Source organism: Podarcis raffonei, chromosome 7, assembly GCF_027172205.1.
Source record: "Podarcis raffonei isolate rPodRaf1 chromosome 7, rPodRaf1.pri, whole genome shotgun sequence".
NCBI classification, from domain to species: domain Eukaryota; kingdom Metazoa; phylum Chordata; class Lepidosauria; order Squamata; family Lacertidae; genus Podarcis; species Podarcis raffonei.
The window spans coordinates 65,875,704-65,896,169 of record NC_070608.1 but is presented as its reverse complement, the minus strand read 5'-3'; the positions used below and the strand labels follow the sequence as shown (position 1 = coordinate 65,896,169).

The 20,466-nt window shown below is 41.3% G+C and overlaps 1 protein-coding gene across 2 annotated transcripts in view; it reads left to right on the top strand.

The window, feature by feature from the left end:
* Positions 1-20,466, top strand: part of EXOC2 (exocyst complex component 2) — an 80,326-nt gene that overhangs the window by 49,287 nt on the left and 10,573 nt on the right. For both annotated transcript variants that reach the window (XM_053397024.1, XM_053397023.1), the window contains exons 21-23: positions 258-324; positions 2,916-3,032; positions 5,799-5,940. In XM_053397024.1, coding sequence (XP_053252999.1) covers positions 258-324; positions 2,916-3,032; positions 5,799-5,940 — 326 coding nt within the window. The remainder of the gene's footprint in view (positions 1-257; positions 325-2,915; positions 3,033-5,798; positions 5,941-20,466) is intronic.

Below are 20,466 nucleotides of genomic sequence, written 5' to 3'. Positions count from 1 at the left end.
CCTTTGAGGTGTGGGAGCAGGCTTCCTGCCAAAACCTTTTATCACCAAGCTCTTAAAAGTTCTTTAACGGCGCTTTGCATGGGCATAGATCCCATACTGCACAGATGACCACTTGCAACAACCGCAGTTACAAATAGGCAACTTGTTTCTCTTTGGGTTTAAGTAGCGAAAACCCAATTTGAGTTAGTAACGTAGAGATACATTCTTAAGTATTTAGAACAAGTACTTCACCAGTAACTTCTTACAAAATCTTTCAGTCTTTCAGCTGATGTTTCATCTTCAGATTTATTTGGAAGTATCCATGAAGACTCCAGTTTGTCTTTGGTAAGTGTGACTTGTGGTTCGAGGACCCGACCCCCGCGAAGTGAAATGAAGACACAAGGACAAGTGATATAAGGTTGATGGGCTAGAAAAGGCCACAACTTTATTGATTACAGCAATGAAAAGGTATTGGCTTAGGCATTGGATCGAAACAAGTGGGTTTATTCACCAGTAGGTGGAGCCTGTTGATGCTAATCCAACTATAGGCTCACCCCTGCTGTCACCGAGGGTCGTGCCATGGCCTCCCGCCAAGCAGGCATCGGACAGAATACACGACCGCCAGATTCCTTTAACGGAATACCCCTAAAAATTGAAGGCATAGGCGATGGCCACACCTAGCACTTCGACACACAACACATTATTCCAATGCCTAACCTACCCACCAATACCACAAAAGTTGTGACGATTGCTACGAGGTAGGCGAAAAAACCAAAAAGCCTAATGCCAAATGGAAAAACTCCTACCAGGCCCCCCGGGCAACCAGGGCGACCAACCTAAGGTCCATAGCAAGGCCAATGACCTAAGCCCTAACTAAAAGGGAGTGGAGGGTGGGTGACTTGCGATGGGACGCTGATGAGGAATGAGGCCAGGGAGAGGCTGGCACTGCAGCCAATGACAAGAACCAGGCAAAGGCACACCTTCAAAGGTTCTAAACGTGCAGTGCTGAGGAATGGTTTCCTGATCATAAACCCTGAATTGTCCACCCCAAGCCCTGCCTTATTTCTTCCCCCAAACATCAAGCGGACGGGGGGTGGCTTAGAGAAACCAAGAGGGGTGAGGTTTAAGTGCACAATGTATTCCAAGCCCCAGCAGCCTTTAAATTTTACAGTGGGCTCCCGATTTAAGTGGTACCAATGGAAGGGGTGGCAGGGTAAATTAAACCCACACTAGAAGAGTAATAATCAATAAACGGCAGGCACAAGCACACGCTGCAAGCACACACACACGCACGACTTAAAATTGGAGAGGAGCCCTGGGGATCATCTAGTCCAACCCCAGCAATGCAGAAATATTTAACTGTCCCATACAGGCTCTCAAGGACAATGGAGGGGGAAAACACATAAGCACCCTGGCCAACAAATTAAATGTAAGGCAAACCCTCTCAGTCACCCAGACCAGCCATGCAGGTGGACAGGCAAGGGCAATAGAGGGGAAAACATACAAGCATCCTGGCCAAAAATTAAAAGCACCAGGAGTGGGGGGAAATAGAAGGTTAAATGTAGGTTTTTACACGGAAAAGAGGACACAGCAAGGCCAACCTGGATGCCTGGGTTTTTAAAAGCAGTAAAGCAATGAGCGCACGCAAGCCTCTTAAAGTTAAAAGGCATGCAAGGAACCAGACCCCTCCCCCGACTCCAAACCTCATGGCTCTTCTCTGTGATGACTCTCCTAGCTGATGACTTGCGATGGGACGCTGATGAGGAATGAGGCCAGGGAGAGGCTGGCACTGCAGCAAAAGGCTGCTGAACACGCCCCCTCCACGGCACCTGGTTGGGTGGCCATCGGGGGGGCGTGAGTGCCAGCCAGGTGAGCTGGAGGCAGGGGGCAACGCCCCCTGCTGGGCGGTGCTCGGGCTCCCGCCCACAACCACTCCCCTCTCTTTCAGGGAGGAGAGTCTTTACCTTTACGTACACATACGGGCAGAGTAATCCAAATGATAGGAAGCTAGCATCATATGTGCCAGTGTAAATTATGCTGGTGTAACAAAAAGCTGCATCACAATCCAGAAATCAAAGTTGTTAAAATTAAAGCAAAGGAATACTTGCTAGGAATCGACGTGAGTGGTATCGCTCTTACCTTTTCTGAGCCCTTCATTCATCTACTTAAAAGTTGGTGTTGAGTCTGAATTGGTTAAAGGTAGATTAAAAAAAAATCAGAATCCCACGTTTTTTCATATTGCTCCCAAGATCCAAAAGGAGTCCTCCATGATATTAAATTTTCAGGTGCATTATGTCTCATTCAGGTATTTGGGCATACATAGAACAAAAATCTAAATATGTATTTTTTATCATTAAGTATGGCCTTGTGTGGGATCAAATAAATAAGGCTTTGTCCGGGTGGAAGCTCAATCTTGCTATTATGGACAGATTAGTTGCAATTAAGATGAAAGCCCTATCGAAAATTATATTTATGTTCCAAACTCCCCTATTTAGACGTCTGGTAAACAGCTTCAGTTATGGCAAAGAGAGATTAGCAGTACATTTTGAGGAGTTAAAAATGGCCTCTACCTTATGGAAGTGGTAGCCAATAGCAATGATACAGAAACTCCACTGCCCAATCAAGGACAGGTAGGCAGTGTTGCAGCAAGAATCTCATGGTTGGGGACAATGCTGTATAACCAGACTTGCTGGTTCACCTATGCAAATAGGTTGGCAATTCATCTGAATACTGTGTTGTGTGCCCATGTTAAGGTTACACTTGTCTTTCAGACAATTCTATTTTAAAGTCTCAGTATTGCCCTGTGGTCATAATTTGTAACCTTAGCGTGATTTCTGTCTTAGACAACAATTGCTTTCTTCTTAGCAAAATTGTTTACCTGTGTGCCGCTCTTGTACCATTAATTCATTTTTTTGTTGAAATCTTCCTTGATTTAGGAGCGGAGACTTTTAATTGTGCTTAGCAACTGCTGCTATCTAGAACGTCACACTTTCCTAAACCTAGCTGAACACTTTGAGAAATATGGCTTCCAAGGAGCTGAAAAAATCACTCAAGTAAGTATTTGATCTCAGTTCTTTCAGTCTCAGTTTTCAGTAGGCTTCCAAAATAAATTATAAATAAGATTAGCACCACTGAATAGAAATTTAATCTGCAATTGCTCAGAAGCACATATACTGTAGTTTGTACATCTTGTTCCTAAACTCTATTTTTTTTTAATCTAGAGAATTTGGTTTTGTTGTTGTTTTTAACTTTCATTGTTACCAAGTTGTTTTTTGAAGTACTCAGTCAGATTTCATATCTGGGACTTACAACTTTAGATTTATTTTTTTTAAGTAGAATAAATGCACTACATCCATAGTCTGGCGTATTCCACATTCATAAAGAAATATGTAGACAATATGTTGACATAAAACTGCCTTGCTAAATCAGAGCAAATTTTAATTTAGTCCGGTATTCAGTGACAGCAGTCACAATACCTTAGGAAACTCATACGTAGTGTATGCTGAGCACAGCCATTTACTGTGTGGCCTCAGCATCTGGTAATCAGAAGTATACATCTTCTGCACTTGGAGACTACATTGTCCTGAATTATAGCTGGAAGTTCTTGTAAGATTTGCTATCTGCGAATTTGTCCAATTCTTTGTAAAAAAAATTGAATCAATGACTAGTGTTGCATCATTGTAGCAATTCCTTAAATGCATTGCATGCTGTGTGAAAAGGTAAAGTTAGATGAGTTTCAAGCAAATGCACATAAACCGGAGTCCCTAGCCACATCCCTGCAGAATGAAGCCAAAATGCTCTGTTGTAAACCGATCTGAAAGTACAGGACTGATAAAAAGACAGAGAAGCTGGTCAGGAAAATCTGTGTTGTTTCTGTAGATGGCAGCTGGACAGCAACCAGCCTGGAGACCTAAACTAGCAACCCTACTGCAGAAGCAGGTTGGACTTAGGATGCAAAGCCTACCAGCCTATTGGGGTCCAACTGTTGGGGTCCATCGGTTGATAAGCAACAGGCTAATGCAATAGAAAAAATGGGGTTAGAGAAATCTAGCCTACGGACTGGATTATGACATTTTCTTTTGCTTGTTCTGAACCTGCTGCTGGAAATGTATGTTAAGTGGATGCTTTTTTGTTACTAATTGGATAAACCTCTTTAATTTCTCCCCCCTTCCCCCCCATTTTGCTCTAAATGAAAAAGGCTAGCTTTTTGAGCTCATGATAGGGAAGGTGTCTGCATTCATGTTCATCCGTTTATCAAATTTCTATGAACAATTTTAGTCAGTGGTACATAGTTGTAATAGTTTTTTGTGGCATTAAAAAATTCCAAAGGTATATAAAACATTTTTTTTAAAATATTAAAGGTAAACTCCACAGCCAAGTGCTGGGGTTTTGCTTCTTAACAAAGAAGAGAAATGTCAAAAGTGGGCGGGAGATGATGTCTCATTGTCCTGACTTTTTGTAAATTGATAACTTACTTTTTAATCTCTAATATTTTGACTTATTAGGACTATACACTTAGTTTCTTTCACAGAAGTGTGCATACTTTTCATAGTAAGCCTGTTTGACATTTTCTAGGACACAACAAAGGTGTATTTATGGTGGCTATATTTTTGTAAATTACATTCAACCATTCCTTTTCTTCAACCTTAACATTTGCCCCTCACGTAGGGTAAGTGGAAGTTGCCCCCAACATGCAGCCAAGTAGCAAAACATACCTACCACCCATCCTTTTGCTCCACCCTGCTCACATGTACCATCACAGCTCTATTCTTGGAGCCTGTTCCAGCCCTTTGGAAATTAGATGTGCCAGAAAAATAACATAGTGCAGCACTATGGCACCTGCATGCAGAACTCTCTCCTTTTTTTTTTTTTTTTTTTTTTGAGCCCTAGTTCTCTGTGCTAAGGAAGAAAGACAGGGAATGTGCTGGCATGAGAGGCAAAATGCAACCATCACATCAGTATTTATATTTGCCAGATCTCTATTGTATTTTACTACTCATAATTTGTACTGCTGCATGATTTTTAGCTATATTGGCCAAGTCTTACTTGTCCATTGGTTTGACTAATGTTGGTTAAAACCTAAATATCACTATCTATCCTGCAGTGTCCTTTTTGGTAGAATCCTTTAATCTTTGCTCCTTTCACACTTACAAAGTTTGATGGCTAGTCTTTACGACTCAAAATCATACTATATAGACATCTGTGATGTTACAATTTTGTCATTACTTATTATTCCCATTCTTGTTTCAGCACAGCTTCACCTGCATTGAATATAATAAGGCTTTGATGCACCTCACCCATAAGTGCCCAGTCCAACATACTTTTAATTTTGCCCTTTGATTGTCACAAATTTATTCCCTGTGCCTTCATGCTGGGGAAGTATTGGAGCCAATGTCCTCTGTTGTGCATTTTGAGAGCCTCCCTGTAAAAGGATTTCTTAGCTGTCCTTCATCTTACTACCAAATTCCTGGGTCTTCACTCAGTCAGGTTTCTATAAAAAGAAGAGCAATCAATAGGTAGAAGCTTTTCCGCGTATCCTAGCAGGCAGGACAACATCTCAGTCCAAGTGAATGATTAAGGAATATATAATATTCTGGCTGGCAAATAATACCATCCATCTGACTTTGAGGAATTTGCCAGCTTCTTATGAAGCTTCTTGGCTCTTTGTTCATTTTTTTAAACAGAAATATTGACTTCCAAAATATACATTGTATAACATTATAAAAGTATTAGATGCCTGGCTTTTTTTAGTAAATGAGAGGAGATTTACACACAATAATACTATTGTAAATAATCATATTTGTACCTTTTTGTTTTAGGTTAGCATGGACTCACTAAAAGAACTTGATCAACGACTGTTTGAAATGTACATTGAACTAAAGGCTGATCCGATAGTAGGCTCATTGGAACCTGGCATTTATGCAGGTTATTTTGATTGGAAAGACTGTCTTCCTCCAACAGGTAGGAATCTTTAAGCCTCTGAAACTGTAGTAGAAACAGATATGATTTAAAAAATAAAATAAAATAAATTATATATCACTACTTAAAGCTTTTTTCCTTCAGTGGATCCATTGTATATAATTCTTAGAATGCTTTTCAAATAACCCATATAATTATAGCATCTTCTATCAGTGCTAATCTCTCTGAATTGTTGTTTTTGTTATCATCCACCTTCATTTTTCATACATTTTTGAATAGTTATGAAAAACAACTTTGCTGTTGTTTTTTTACAAATCCATTATATAAAATCTGGTCACTTGTGTATGATACCAGAATGCCATTGTGTAAGAAAATGTGTGAGAATAGCACTTTTAAGGGAAGCTTGACCTGACCCACTCCCTCAGATGATAAAAGAAACTGGTATAAACGTGTTTAAGTATAAAATATGTAATGGGTGTTATTTTCAGTATTTATTTTTTTAAAGATCGCTATTCATCAAAGCATATATTTAACAAGCAAATTATCTGTGCCTACTTAGAATTGAGTTTCGTTTAAAAATATGAGCACTCAAGGATCTTAAAAGTTATTTAAAGTTTGGTACGTTGTAGTCTACTGATAGCATCTCTGCCCAGCCTGGGCGCATGCTGAGGCATGCCTGAAGTTCCTGCAGCTACCACTTTGTGGCAGCAGGGAGCAGGAGACTGTGAAGCAGGAACAGTGTAATGTGCCAGAACCAGCATGCAACTTATGTGCAGTTTTGCCCATCGTGCTGATCCTGCTGTTGCCATAAACTTCAGGGATCCTGAAGGTTGCTACATTGGTGGATCTCTCAGTGCGGTTCCTCCTCTCACAATGTTAGCTAATGCCATTCTCAGTTTGCAGCAATATTTTTTAGGCTTCAGTTTTGTCCCCACTTACTTAGGAGTAAGCCCCATTGAGCAGAGCAATAGTTTCTCCCAAGGAAACAGGGATGGGGTGAGGCTGCATGTGTTATGAAACTGAGTGTTCCAGAGTGTCCAATAAGCATCTCTTTGGTCGAGATACTTTGGCCAACATTGATTTTAAGGCTTGCTGAGTACACGTTGACTTCCTGCCTCCGACACAGGAACCTATTGAGTGCTATCTGGCATTGCACAGGAAGCTTGCTACTGGAAGTAGATTTTTCCTCCAAAATCTACATATGTGCATTGAGGCACATGTACACAGGACTCTTGAAATAACATATCACTTTTTACCTCCTTTCTACATCCATTTTCTACACTAATTTTCAAGCATATTCAGTAGAACATAGGTCCAGGTCTACAGGAATTTAAGTCGTGCTTTGCTGAAAGTAGTGGCAATAGTCAAGATGTGTGAAGGTTTGTGTATGCATATGAACCGCTTGATTACTCAGTACTTTCGGACGTGCCGCTGCTGTCCTTGATCAAATGAAGTGTGGTACATCTGTATTTCGCTTTCTGCAGTTGAGCTTCAGTGACCTAGATTAGATGGCATACTTAAATCTATAGCAAACTGTTGCCTGGCTAAGTAGGGCTTAGGAACTGTTGCCACAGATGGTACCATGGGCTGAGCGTTGGGAATAGACCAAGGAAACAGAAAATCAGATCCCTTCTCAGCTATGACACTTAGGGCTGTATTCAGTGAAACCACTGTGCTAGTGAAAGCCAGTACAATGATCCCCGCTAGTGTTACAGGATATTAACAGAACTGTTTTTCAAATACAAATTAATGTTAATTGTAAAAACAAATGAAGTCCTTATAGACACCAAAGTCTGAAAGACTTAAAGTAAAAGTGTTTATTACTTGAGACGTCTTCGGGGAAACCTTTTTTCTCTCTTTAGGATATTGCCCCTGCATCTGCTGAAGTAGCTTTTACCTATGAAATTTTATGTCAGAAATGTGTTAGTGTTTTAAAATACCACATAGCTGTACCCCCCCCCCCTGTTTTTTAGACAGTTTTCAGATCGGTATACAAAATCTGATGCAATCAGGTATCGAGGGAATCAGCATACTGGAAAGCAAAAGGGAGGACAGAAGAATAGGGGTGAAAGTTGTCATACGGTTAGCAGGAGTTCTTGGACAGACTTATGTGAATATTTCAGTAAGTTGTAAGATGAGTTCATTCCAATAGTAAATTTGTGATCTGTGATAAGGAGTTGTTATTTCTCACTTGCCTATAATTACTAAGCACTGTGAGCAGATTAAGAACAAGACTGTCCCTGCCCTCTGGTTTTCAGTCTAAAAGTGAAGACCCCCAAAGGAAAAAGTAATGGAGACAAAAGAGAGAAACTTGGAAACTGGCATCAATCCTTTAAGTTGTGTAGGAATAACCAGCTTGATTGCAAATGGTTCAGAGAGGTGAGGATGGATGCAGTTGAGGGAGAGAAGGAGCCAAATGGCAGCTGATCAGTTGCCCTAGCAGAGTTGTCCTAGTTAATCCAGTAGGATCTGATTTGTGTCACCTTTTTCATAAAAAAATTGATGAGCAAGTTTGTTCTCCATGGTGATGTTTGTCCCAGAGTCCCTTATGCACACATTGGTATGGTCATCGACTTCCAGTGACATGCCACTGTTGCTCTAACTGTTACCAAGAGATTTAGAATCAGAAATAATAATGTTGGTTGGTTGGTTGGTTGGTTTGTATACCCCATCCTTCTAAGTGGGTCGCCCCAGCCACTCTGGGCAGCTTCCAACAAAAATACAGTCTAGCAGCTGCATTCTGGTTTAATCGTAGTTTCCAAGTTACCTTCTACAAGGTAGCCCCATGTAGAATGCATTGCAGTCATCCTTGAATAATATGTGGTTTTGCTCTGACAGGCAACATACCCAGAGGTGGTAGGCAAGGGATGGCAAGATGGATGGTTTAGTGCCTGTCACTGAGCCAACACTTTGTTTTAGAAACTTGACACAACAGGGTACCCTGAACTTTACAACTCCTGTACCTGTCATTTAAATTGGGTTTACTGGGCATTTGAGCTTTCATTGCCACCAAATCTCATCCTTAAAAGGGTACCCCTTGCACCTTTCCACTGATAAGATTTCAGTGGACAGGAGAGGAGGATTTAATCCCGTTAATATAGAATTGTGTAGGGTTGCCATATTTCTAAAAGTGAAAATCCAGACAGAGTTGTTGAGGGTTTCTTTTTTGCATTTTTGAGGGGGGGTAGACCCTGCCACCTTCCCATAGCCTGCCTGATTTTGAGAAAGCAGTGTAAGGGCTCTTGGATGCTTCTGCAGCCCTGGCACTGCTTTTCCAATGCTCTGTGGAAGCCCTCAGAGGGAGGGTGGAGTCTGGAAAGCAGAGAAAGGCAGAGGATGGAAGAAGGAGATGGATCCTGGCAGAGGGAAAGAGGGAAGGAAAGGAAGAGGGTCCAGAGGAAGGGGAGAGGGTACGGGGTGGGGATCCAGACAGGAGGCGGGAGGCACTGAAAAAGCCATGCAATGGAGAGAGGCTGGGATGGGGGCAAGGGAATGCAGCAGCAGCACAGAAAGCGAGGGCGAGCATCAGAAATCGCAGCAAGAGGAAAACACTTCAAAAGCAACTTAAAATTTGCACAAGTTTTGCCATCCCAGCATCCCTATGTATGTGGGATGCCATTATAATTTTCATTTTACAGACTGAGAGCATGAAAACTAGTGACTTGCCCAAGGCCACATGGGTTTGGTGCTGTATCCACAAGAGAGACAGAACCATAAATGGTTGAAACAGTTGTAGGTGAGGAGGAACCTAAGAACAAGTCTTTCTGCTCAGATCCATTTGGCACTGATTCTACTTAGGGCCAGCCAGTCAGTATGAGTCATGGGGGCTCAGGTGCACAGAGCAGTGGCGTAACTATACCATTGGATGTGCAGCTTGCTAATGGCATGGGGCCAAGCAACCCTAGTACCCACAGAAAGGAAGTCTCACAAATCATATGAACATACTTATAGTGCAAAGGGCATTGCTTTCTCCCAAACCAAGCTTCACTGCACTGCCATCTCAACAGTTTCTCAATATCCAGAATCAATAGTGGGCAAAGACGGTGAAATTTTGGTCTTATGGCAGTCCCCTGCACACAAAAAATATACTAGGCTTAACCACCATAACTCAGAAATTTTTGATAGGTGATGAGTAAGAAAAGAAGACAGAATATAATATTCTTTCATTTTGAGGTCATGTTTATTTGGAACTTAAGTTCCTTCTTTCATTTTGTGTGCTAATATAATACTGGTTGTTTAAACCCTTCTATTTAAGATTTAAAATGTTGTGTAAATATATAACCCTTGCTTTTATTAACAGGCAGTTGCATGGGCCCAGAGATGTACAATTACCTTCCAGGTATTGACTAAACACTTCACCATGGTTTTTATTTTATTTTATATTCTTTATTTAAAAACAAAAAGTACAAAATGACAAATGCACAGGGTAAGAAAAGACACAAAAAGAAGAAGAAACAAGAAATAGTACCCATGAAGAAAACAAAACAGAAAAAGATATTGTGTACCAAAAAAGGAGGGGAAATTGTTACTGTAGCTAACCAGACCTTAACCTAATATGGTATTTATAAAAATGAATTCCAAATATTGTTAAATTTGTCCATGGCAAATCTGTGTTTGTATGCAACTTGTTCATGTGTAGCGAGTTTATACATATCTTCCGGTTCATCAATACCAGTCATTTTGCCATAGGAAGGACAGAGAGTCCATTCATATTGTCCCTTTGTTAGATTCCTTGTGTTGGGTATATAATTCGAAAGGGTGGTATGGGATGAAAAGAATAAAATGTACGGGTCAGATCCAGTATCATAGACTTCCCCTGTGCAATCTTGGCCTCCATATTTTCTCATTGCTTTCCACCCTGCCAGATAGAATAATAGTAGGGACGTGGGTGGCACTGTGGTCTAAACCACTGAGCGTCATGGGCTTGACAATCAGAAGGTCGGCAATTTGAATCACTGCGACGAGGTGAGCTCCTGTTGCTCTGTCCCAGCTCCTGCCAACCTAGCAGTTCAAAAGCATGCCAGTGCAAGTAGATAAATAGGTACCACTGTGATGGGAAGGTAAACGGCATTTCCGTGCGCTCTGGCACTCGTCATGGTCCTCCGTGTGCCAGTAGCGGTTTAGTCGTGCTGGCTACATGACCCGGAAAGCTGTCTGTGGACAAACGCCGGCTCCCTCGGCCTGAAAGTGAGATGAGCGCCACAAACCCATAGTCGCCTTTGACTGGACTTAACAATCCAGGGGTCCTTTACCTTTACCTTTTTACCTAATACAATAGTCCATGCAGCTCTTCCCCTCCCCACCTCCCAGCTTGTGTGATGATTATGGTGCACAGAATCTGAAGACCTGCAGGCAAGTTGAGTCAAAAAGATTTTGTAGCAGAGGGGGGAGTATTGCACAGCTGCAAAACCTGATTGACTAGAAACAATAGCACCCTGGACTTCTGGGAAGCAGAAGTGAGATATAAATGCAAATAAATAAAATTAACAATTTACCTGTAGGCAATTACTTTTTTTCCTGGATGGGCTACCTTGAAGTGACTGCTAAGCTTGACATTTCCCCCCATAAATAAAGAAATAAAATGAACTGTTTGAATCTTTGTATTGAAGCACAATCATAGCAGTGAACTCCTTTACTATATCAGAGTATTGTCAGGCACTCTTCAGTCTACAGAGTTGGGTTCACCAGTAAGTTAAACTATGAAAACTGTTTATTGGTGGGCAACAGGAAAAGAATTTGGTTTGTTTTGGGGGTTTTCCTCCCAACACGTGACTTTAGTAGCTTTCAACATAATGTTTTTCGATCCATAATTTTTTTGGTGGAGTTTTAGGTTTAAAAAAACCTTGGCTGGTGAATTGAATGTAAACCTTAGTCTGGAGCCAAGCTTTAATATTGGGAGATCGAATGATCCATTAACCAGTATAGCAGGGCCATTGTAATAGCAAACATTTCATTATTTTAAAATTTCTCTACACTCTGCTTAGCAATTTCAATTTAATGAAACACTTCACAATTTTATTAATGTTTGGATGAGATTAGAGCTCTGGACTTGTTCTGTAGCTTGGAGTGATTCAGAATTATTAAACCCTTAACTTTGAACTGTGAAAAATCTTCAGCTTTCCAGTTCTTTACTTCATTCATAAGGTTAGATAAGTTCCAAATGTTGAATTTTGAGCTGAGTGCCATAGCTCACACTAAAAAAACAAATCACTTTCCATTCTGCCACTCTCCCAAGTATATAAGATTATGGTTCATTTTGATGATGATTCTTTGGAAGTAGAAAATGAAGCGTGAACTGCTAAAAACATTTAAAGGTGTGTACTAGGAAAGTTTTGTAGTTTCCCTCTGAGTGGAGTAAATAGGAAGCTACTTAGAAACCATGTAGCACATAGTGTGTAAAAGTATCCCATTTTTATCAAAGTTTGCCAGTTCAAGCCTTCTAAACTGCAGTTTTGTCTTATTACCTTGTGGCATTTAATTAATTGTTTGCATCTCATTGGGCTCGCTATTAAAATCTTCAAACACATTGAGAGATGACATTCTTTTCAGGAAGCATAATATCTGAACATGCATAATGAGATCTTAATAGGCTGCCAATGTTTGCGCAGACTTTAATGCGTGCAGCAGTCTTGAGACAAGGATGGGTGTTACAATTTGACTGCAAACTGAGGCTGCAATCCTAATCCTACTTACCTGGGAGTAAGCCTCATTTAATTCAATAGTAAACCTGGGTAAACCTGATTAGGATTGTGCTGTAAATAACTGAACCCATTAATGCACACAGAACACATAAACTCCCATGGCCCAGTTCTCTCTTCCCCGAGATTCCTTGCGCATGTGATTCCATGCAGACAATCCCCTTTGGACTGGAAATACATGTGTGCGCTCTTGAGACTGAGCCACTGCAGTTGAATTTCTGTGATCCCACACGCCACATACGTCCTTTCTGTGTGGGACAATCTATTGGGCACATATATATATATTCCATTTGTGCTTGTGGTGCAGCTTATTATGCAGCAAGTATGTACATGTATTTGCTTACATGCATTCCTGGCCCCCATGATCTTCCCATTACTTTTCTGAAATAGAAGAGTAAATAGAGTTTTGACATATACTCATATATGTGTCTGTTGCACTGTATACTTTACATGCAGTGGCAGAGTCTTTGACATTGTGCATATGGAATTCACAATTTCATCAGCACAAACAGTATCCTTGGCACCGTCTGCATTACTTTGTTTCACAACAGGTATATACCATGCGATTGTGAGCAAATCTGTAGGCAGTTTGCAGAAATTCGAAGTGGTTTACAAAAGTCCACCTTTAAAAAAAAATCCCTAATTCATGTTTGTTCAGATCTTGGGATGTCCGAAGCCTTCATTCTGTGTTTGAAATACCTCTATGCACCTAATACCTAGAAACCCACTGGTTTTTAATTAATCCAGTTCTGCTCCTGTACCAGGAACTGATCTTTTAACATTTGTGTTGGGTCTACACACACACACACACACACACACACACACACACAATGATAAATAGTCCTGAGTGTTCAACAGCGGTAGCATGTATTTGGTCTTAGTGATTTTGTTACGAAGGAACAAATGAAGCATCCAGTTTCTCACAGTGGCCATCAAGATGCCTATGAGAACCCCAGGGCATGAGAGGAATAGCCCTCACCAACAATTGCTTCTGAGCAACTAGCATTCAGAGGCCTCCTCCTCTGATCCTGGACCAGTAACCATTGATGATCTTATTCCCCCACAAATTCCTGCAATACTCTTTTAAGGCTGTCTAAGTTGGGTGACCCTCACTACCTGGTGTGGTAGGAAATTTCATAGTTTAATTATGCCCTATATGAATAAGTGTTTCCTTCTGTCTGTTCTGAATCATAGCATCCAGTGCAGCGGTGTGGTTTGAGCTAGTGCTGGGAAGACCAGGATTCAAGTCAATTAGGAGCCTCACTGGGTGACATTAGGCTGAGAGACAGTGACTGGCCTAACCTGCTTCACTGGGCTGTTGTGAGAATTAAAAAGAGACAAGGAACCATGTGTGGCATGCCAGCTTAAACTCCTTGGTCCATTTGCCCCTTTGGGTCTATGTCTGCTAATGTTAGGGAGATTAATTTGAAAGTGGTCCACCACAGGTTTTGAACCCTGATCTGACTACCACAAATTGTAGTAGCTATTTCCCCCTTCTGCTAGCAGGCTTATAAGGTACAAGGAACATACTGGCAGATGTAACTGTGTACACAAGTTCTGGAAGCAGATTGTAACAGAAATTAGTATTATTATTGGCACATGGGTAACCTTGAACCCCAAGTTATATCTTTTAGTGGGGTGAGAGAGCTGAAAATAATGCCAAATATATTTCACATTGGGCAACTAATGTGCCCCTTTGGTTTCAGATAGCACATGGGTAGACAATAGCCTGAGACACAAATTTTCACAACCTTCTAGCGCATGGGTAGGCAAACTGAGGCCTGATCTGGCCCAATTGCCTTCTCAATCCAGCCCGCAGACGGTCTGGGAATCAGCGTGTTTTTACATGAGTAGAATATGTGCTTTTATTTAAAATGCATCTCTGGGTTATTTGTGGGGCATAGGAATTTGTTCATTCCCTCCCCCCCAAAAAATATAGTCCAGCCCCCCCTACAAGGTCTGAGGGACAGTGGACAGCAGGCCCCCTGCTGAAAAAGTTTGCTGACCCCTGATCTAGCAGCTGTGGTGGCTCATTTACCAGAAGTAATGTATTTAGCATTAACTCGGAAAGTGTATCCTCAAAGTGTATACTCCTTATAGGCTTAGTTTGGTCAGAATCAAGAACAGTCATACCTTGGAAGTCAAACAGAATCCGTTACGGAAGTCTGTTCGACTTCTAAAACGTTCGAAAACCAAATTGCAGCTTCTGATTGGCTGCAGGAAGGGCATTCTCTGGGGCAGTGCCCAAGTTGTGGAACCCCCGACAGAAGTGTATCTGGCAACTTCACTTTACTGTTTTGGGTGAATGATGAAGACGCACCTCTTTACTCTGGTCTTTGGCACTTGAGGTGTATATTTTTAAGACCCGCCCTACTTTTGCAATTGTGATTTGTTTTAAACTGTTTTTAATGTTGCAGTTTTAATTGTAACTTGTTCTAGGACCTTAGGTTGAAGGGTGAATAATGGTGTTGTTGTTATGTAACAGATGAAAACCTAGGCTGCTTGAGGATTCTCATTTCTCAGAGACAACTCGTAACACAATAAAAGGGACAGAATGGTTGCCCAGTTACCCAGCTGACTTGGTTGCCTATATTGAATTTTTCAAAAAAAAATTGCCCCAAACCCAATGTACTATAGCCTCGTCTCTCATCAAAGGTTTTGGCATTTTTATGCCAAAGGAGAAGACAAGTATTTCAGAGAGAATTAGGCTTCTGTAATCTCCGTCACATTCCAGGCATTTTCCCCCAGATGAAGTCCTTTTTCAGATCAATGGATTCATTTTCTTATTTTTCTAAAAAGTAATATTCATAACGTTTGAGTGACAACCAAACTAAATTCATAAACATTGCATATCTCTAAGCCCATTCTTCATTTGCAAAATTGCTGTCATTTCATCTTGTAAAGGCTATGACAGGTTATTATTATGGCAACAGCTAACAGCTTTATGGATTTATAAGCGCCTATCACTTTTCAGCTAGTTTGTGTATTGAAGATTTTCATATAATTTTTTATAAAATCATAGTGATGGGAGGGTTTGGAGAAAATAACACCTTGCACCCAGTGGATGGTTTATGTTCATAAAAAGAAATAGTGGATTAAATGCCCAAACACTAAAGCATTATTTTTTGTTTTGTTTTGGTGGGTGGCACCTTTTTTTAAATAAAAAGTGGGTTTAAATTAAGATGTACCTATTACTGATATGTTTATGAATAAGCACTCTCTGCTTATAGAGTGGTGTTGTAAAGTAGATATTTAAGTAACTTAGTTTGTGTCTTTCAAATCAATGAAGACTGCTGATAGCATTTAAAAAATTGAATAGAGGCACCAGATTGGGGGAAAGAGGCATAGTTAAGCTCTTTGCATCTTCCATAGAGGTGCGTATCATGAGAGATGGGTCCTTCAGCTCCTCTTGCCTCAAAATAACATGGCACCCATTCCCAGATTAAACCATGCTAGTGGCTTAGCCACTGGTAGAAGTCAGCCAGCAACCTGCATCTCATATGGTTTGCACTTGGGTGTCTACTTGAGAAAGCAATTCCTGCTATTGAAATGTTGCTTGTGCTCACAAAATCAGATCCAGCCTACGTGTGTGGGTAGAATTCCTCCCGCAGGATTTGTGCTGGCAGAAGCGGGAAGTTGGTTTTTACTGGCTTTCCCTACATTTCCTGTCGGAGGACCATCCAGAACTTTGTGACGGGTGGTGCTGGTGGTTTGGGAACTCTGCTGGAACTTGGTAGCTTTTTGTGCAAAGTAGGTACCTTTCTGCTTTCAGGAGAGCAATGAAAACCCCCTTTTTTAAAAAAGCTCAAAGCAAGGAGAGAGAAAAGAACCCTAGGGTATTTATAGCAACTGTTTTCTTCAAGTTATTTTTGTCAGGCTACAACTACGTTAGAATTAAGGAGTTAAAAACAGGAAATGTGATTAAAGTGGTGGGTAGTCCCTCCAAAGACTTTCCAGAGCTGGCCTACATGTTCACATTTTATTTTTCTAGCTACTATGATATCAAAGCAAAGTGATGCAGAGCATCTTGAGATCCTGCTATGATCAGTGGAGGAATGTTTCCATTAAAAGCAGGAAATGGCTCATAGAAGAAAATACTTCCTTCCTCATGCAGATGATCACCATTCGCTTCCAGTAAATGTTTTAAGCAAACTGTAACCTCTTCATTCTGGATTTCTGTGCATGTTGTTCAGGTTCTAAATTACAGTCAGGGTCAACCTAAACATGGCCACTCTAAATCTGTTTTTTCCTTTGCTCTTGGAAAGTTTATTCTCTTGAAGAGGAACAAAATTATAATCAAGGGTCTGTGAGCATAAATATGGAAGGCAGTGGCCTTACATTGCAATTATTAGTTTTATTCATGTGGCACCAGTTTACAAATAATTGGCATATTCATAAAATCCCGATTTTGATTGTTCCATTTTCCAAGAAATTTAAAGAAACCCTTTTAAGGTTTTATAGTGCGGTCTTTCAGCCGAAGACGTCAGTGAGGTTAGTATCACAGCCTCAGATTTGACAAAGTGCTTCCTCTTTGACTTCCAGAGGCTGTACCAGTTGAAATTGTTGACACTTCAGAAAATCACATGCTCTTACTCTTTACTTGATTGGAACATGCTTGGTCCTTGTTCTCATAATCATTACCATGGATTTGAATCAGCACCCCATATGTTAAATGCTGAAGTGCACTTGATCATTCAATATCCTTTCAATGTGTGTTTAGAGGCATTTCTCCAACTTCCTCTTAATCCTTGGCTGATCCAGCATTGGTTGGCAAGAGTGCCACAAATTTGCAAGGGTGTCCCAGTCCGTTCCAAGCATGGGGAACTGTTTAGTGAGGTCTATTTTGTGCCCCCATTGTGCAGGAAAGCACAGGGAAGACCTGCACATTGCAGTTTCCTAGCAGCTGGCTGAAGCTAGAATGATTGCACAGTCACTGACATGATCAGGGTCATCCTTCAAGCGTTCTTTGGAGTAGTCTATTCTCTTTTGCCTTTGCTCAGCATTGCAGTGAAAGATACGGTCCTGGGGCAGATCCTGCCTTCAGTCCCCACCAGGCAAGACCAAATGCCCCTGGAAACGTGACCTTGTTGAAGCCCATGCACCCTTACCACCACATCCCAGTGTGGTTTAGAACGAGCTGCTGCTTTGTCTTTGTATATATTTCAGAGAACTCCTGCTGTTCCTCTTCAATAGTCAATGTAGAATTACTGCATGGATTCCTCCGCAAGGAAGATTCTTGCAAAGCCATGGAGCATGCAGTCATGCTGGCTACAGTCCAGCACCAAGCAGGAGTAAATCATTTTTTAAATAAAACACCCTTTAAAAAAACAACAGAGCATTAGCTCTGCTCCCAAAATTGATTTATGGCCAGATCTGGGTCAGGTCAGTTGTTCCCCGGGTCAGCCCTGGTCATGGCCCTGATGTCTACAAATAATAAATGCTAGACTGGGAGACCCAGAAAGTCAGCACAGCCATACAGTGCCCATGGCAGAGGAGAATGCTGTTGTACTCAGGTCCTGCCTGCAGACATCCCATAGATATCTCCTTGGCCGCTGTAGGAACAGGATGCTGGGTGAGGTGGGCATTGATTTGATCCTGCCGGGCTGTTCTTTCAAATGTTGGGATTTAATTTGATTTTGCTAAAAGCTGCATATGAATAGTTCATTTTTGCTTGTGGCTGGATCAGGAGGCTGGCTGGTTGAGAAAAGGGTTCTGGATAGTTGAACGTTAGCCTGAACCTACAGGACCATTCTAATGTAATGCTATGCTACCTGCCCAGCCAGTAGTGTGGTATCTTAGTGAAGAATCAGGTGTGTTTTTCCCCCTTCTCTCTCTATCTCATCCATTTTCCTACTCAGTCGAATACAGCAGTCTATTTTGTGTGTCCTTGGGGAATTTCCCAGTCAGACTTCTACCTTCTGCTAAACGAGTCAGAAGGCATGTGGGTGGGGACAGTTCTGACAAATACCATGACATCAGATCTGCTGCCTATGTCTGTCTTTGCATTTAGAAGGTTATGGTTTTTATAACTTGCACCTTCATCAGAAATACCTTGTTCATCACTGACTGACAAAAAAAACCCACTTGATTTACAAGGCTTCCTTTTCTTTTAAGGCAGTTAGGAAGACTTGATAAAAACCCATGTCACAAAGCACAATAGTCATAAGTTTTTACACTGACCTGCACATTAATTGGGAGTGGTATTCAACTACGTTTTACTCAGAACAAATCTGTTGAATTTGATCTAACGTAGTCATGTTCGTTCATCTCCGTGGGGTCTACTCTGAGGAAATAGCACCCTTTCTGCACCTCAAGGTGTGTTGCCTCCACCTCCGTTTATTTTCTTCTTTTCTTTCGTTGGGGGCGGGGAATGGAAAGACTCATTTTCACAGCATAATGTGATCACTGCTCCTCTTCGCTGAACTGGGGAAATGGCAAGGAAAGAAGCACTCCAACTGAAGGCCATACCTAGGGGCAACTTGGTGCAGCATTCCTCACACAACTTATCAAATTTGGCAGGCCTCCACCTATAAGAAGTAAGCCATCACATGAAATTGACAAGATGGCTTTAGAGCTCTTAGTGCCATGAAGAGTAGTGTGACAATAATATGCACCACAGGAAGTACCTCAAGAGGTACTGTGATGCCACAAAAAACCCTCTCACTTTCCTCCTCCATTTCAGCTCTGGAAGGGACTTTTGCTTGGAACCCATCATCCCCAGCTCATGGGGTTTTTGTGGTATTCCACTTTTATGGGTGGTGCTAAAAAAACACACACCCTGCCACATGTATGATGTGCATTTCATGAGCTGTATATGTGAGACAGATTTGGACCACACAAATTTGACATAGACTTTCCTCAGAGAAATGTTGGAGGGTATGGTGACGCTCATGTCATGGGCTGGGTACAGAAGGCCACAAAGTGAACCAGGCTTCAGGAGTTTATACCTGAGGCTAGAAGGTTTTTGTTTTTCCCTTCAGAAGCTGTACGTGCCAGCACACAGCTCCCAACCAGACTAGGATAGTGAATGCAGAAAGGGCTCTTCTGCTCCTGAAGCATCCATAACTCAGTGCGTTTGAATAAAACATAGGTCTTTTGCAAATTGGCAAGCAGTGCTATTTCACTTTTCAAAGTGGTTTGAGGGGTTTTGGTCTTGGATGTGTGGGTAAACTACGGATCTCTTGTCAAAGGGAAGTGCAGGTTGCACTTCCTTATTCAGCCAGCGTTGTTCATCATATCTTCAGACTGGGCAAACCTCAAAGAGCTTAACATACAGGGAAATTGAGTTGAAAAAGAATTCTTGCTTTTCCTGCTCTCTTGCCAGCATTTAACTCCATTCTTTGAGCTCTTTGTTCTGGAGGGGGTTATAGCGTTTGAAGTTCATGCCCTCTTTGAATTCATCCCAGGTTTCTGTTAGATGTGTTTTGGCATTCGAAGGTGGTAATTTGCTGGAATTATTAGAGGAAAAGTTCTTACACTCCCAGACTGCCTCCAATAGTCCCATGCTTAGGATGGGGGCTGCAAGAGAATCTTTAATTAACCTTCTAACATAAATCCGTCGCACCCAATAACCCATTTCTGATACCCCAGAGCACAGCGAAGAACACAAAACTTGAGAGAGCATTCCTTCTCTGTGCCCTAACCAGGCACTCACTTCAAATAATAAAACTTCCAGCCTTTTATGCAATGTGATTTTATTCCTACAACTATTCTGTGGAGCCTACTTCAGATTTTTACTCATTTCTTAGTTCTTTATCAGTACAAAATGGTCTTCCAGGCTTAGCTTAAATCATAGTACTGTACCATTGTGCCTACAGTAATACATTGGCGTTTCTTTACCATGGTTAAACAATAGGTTTTGATGCAGTTA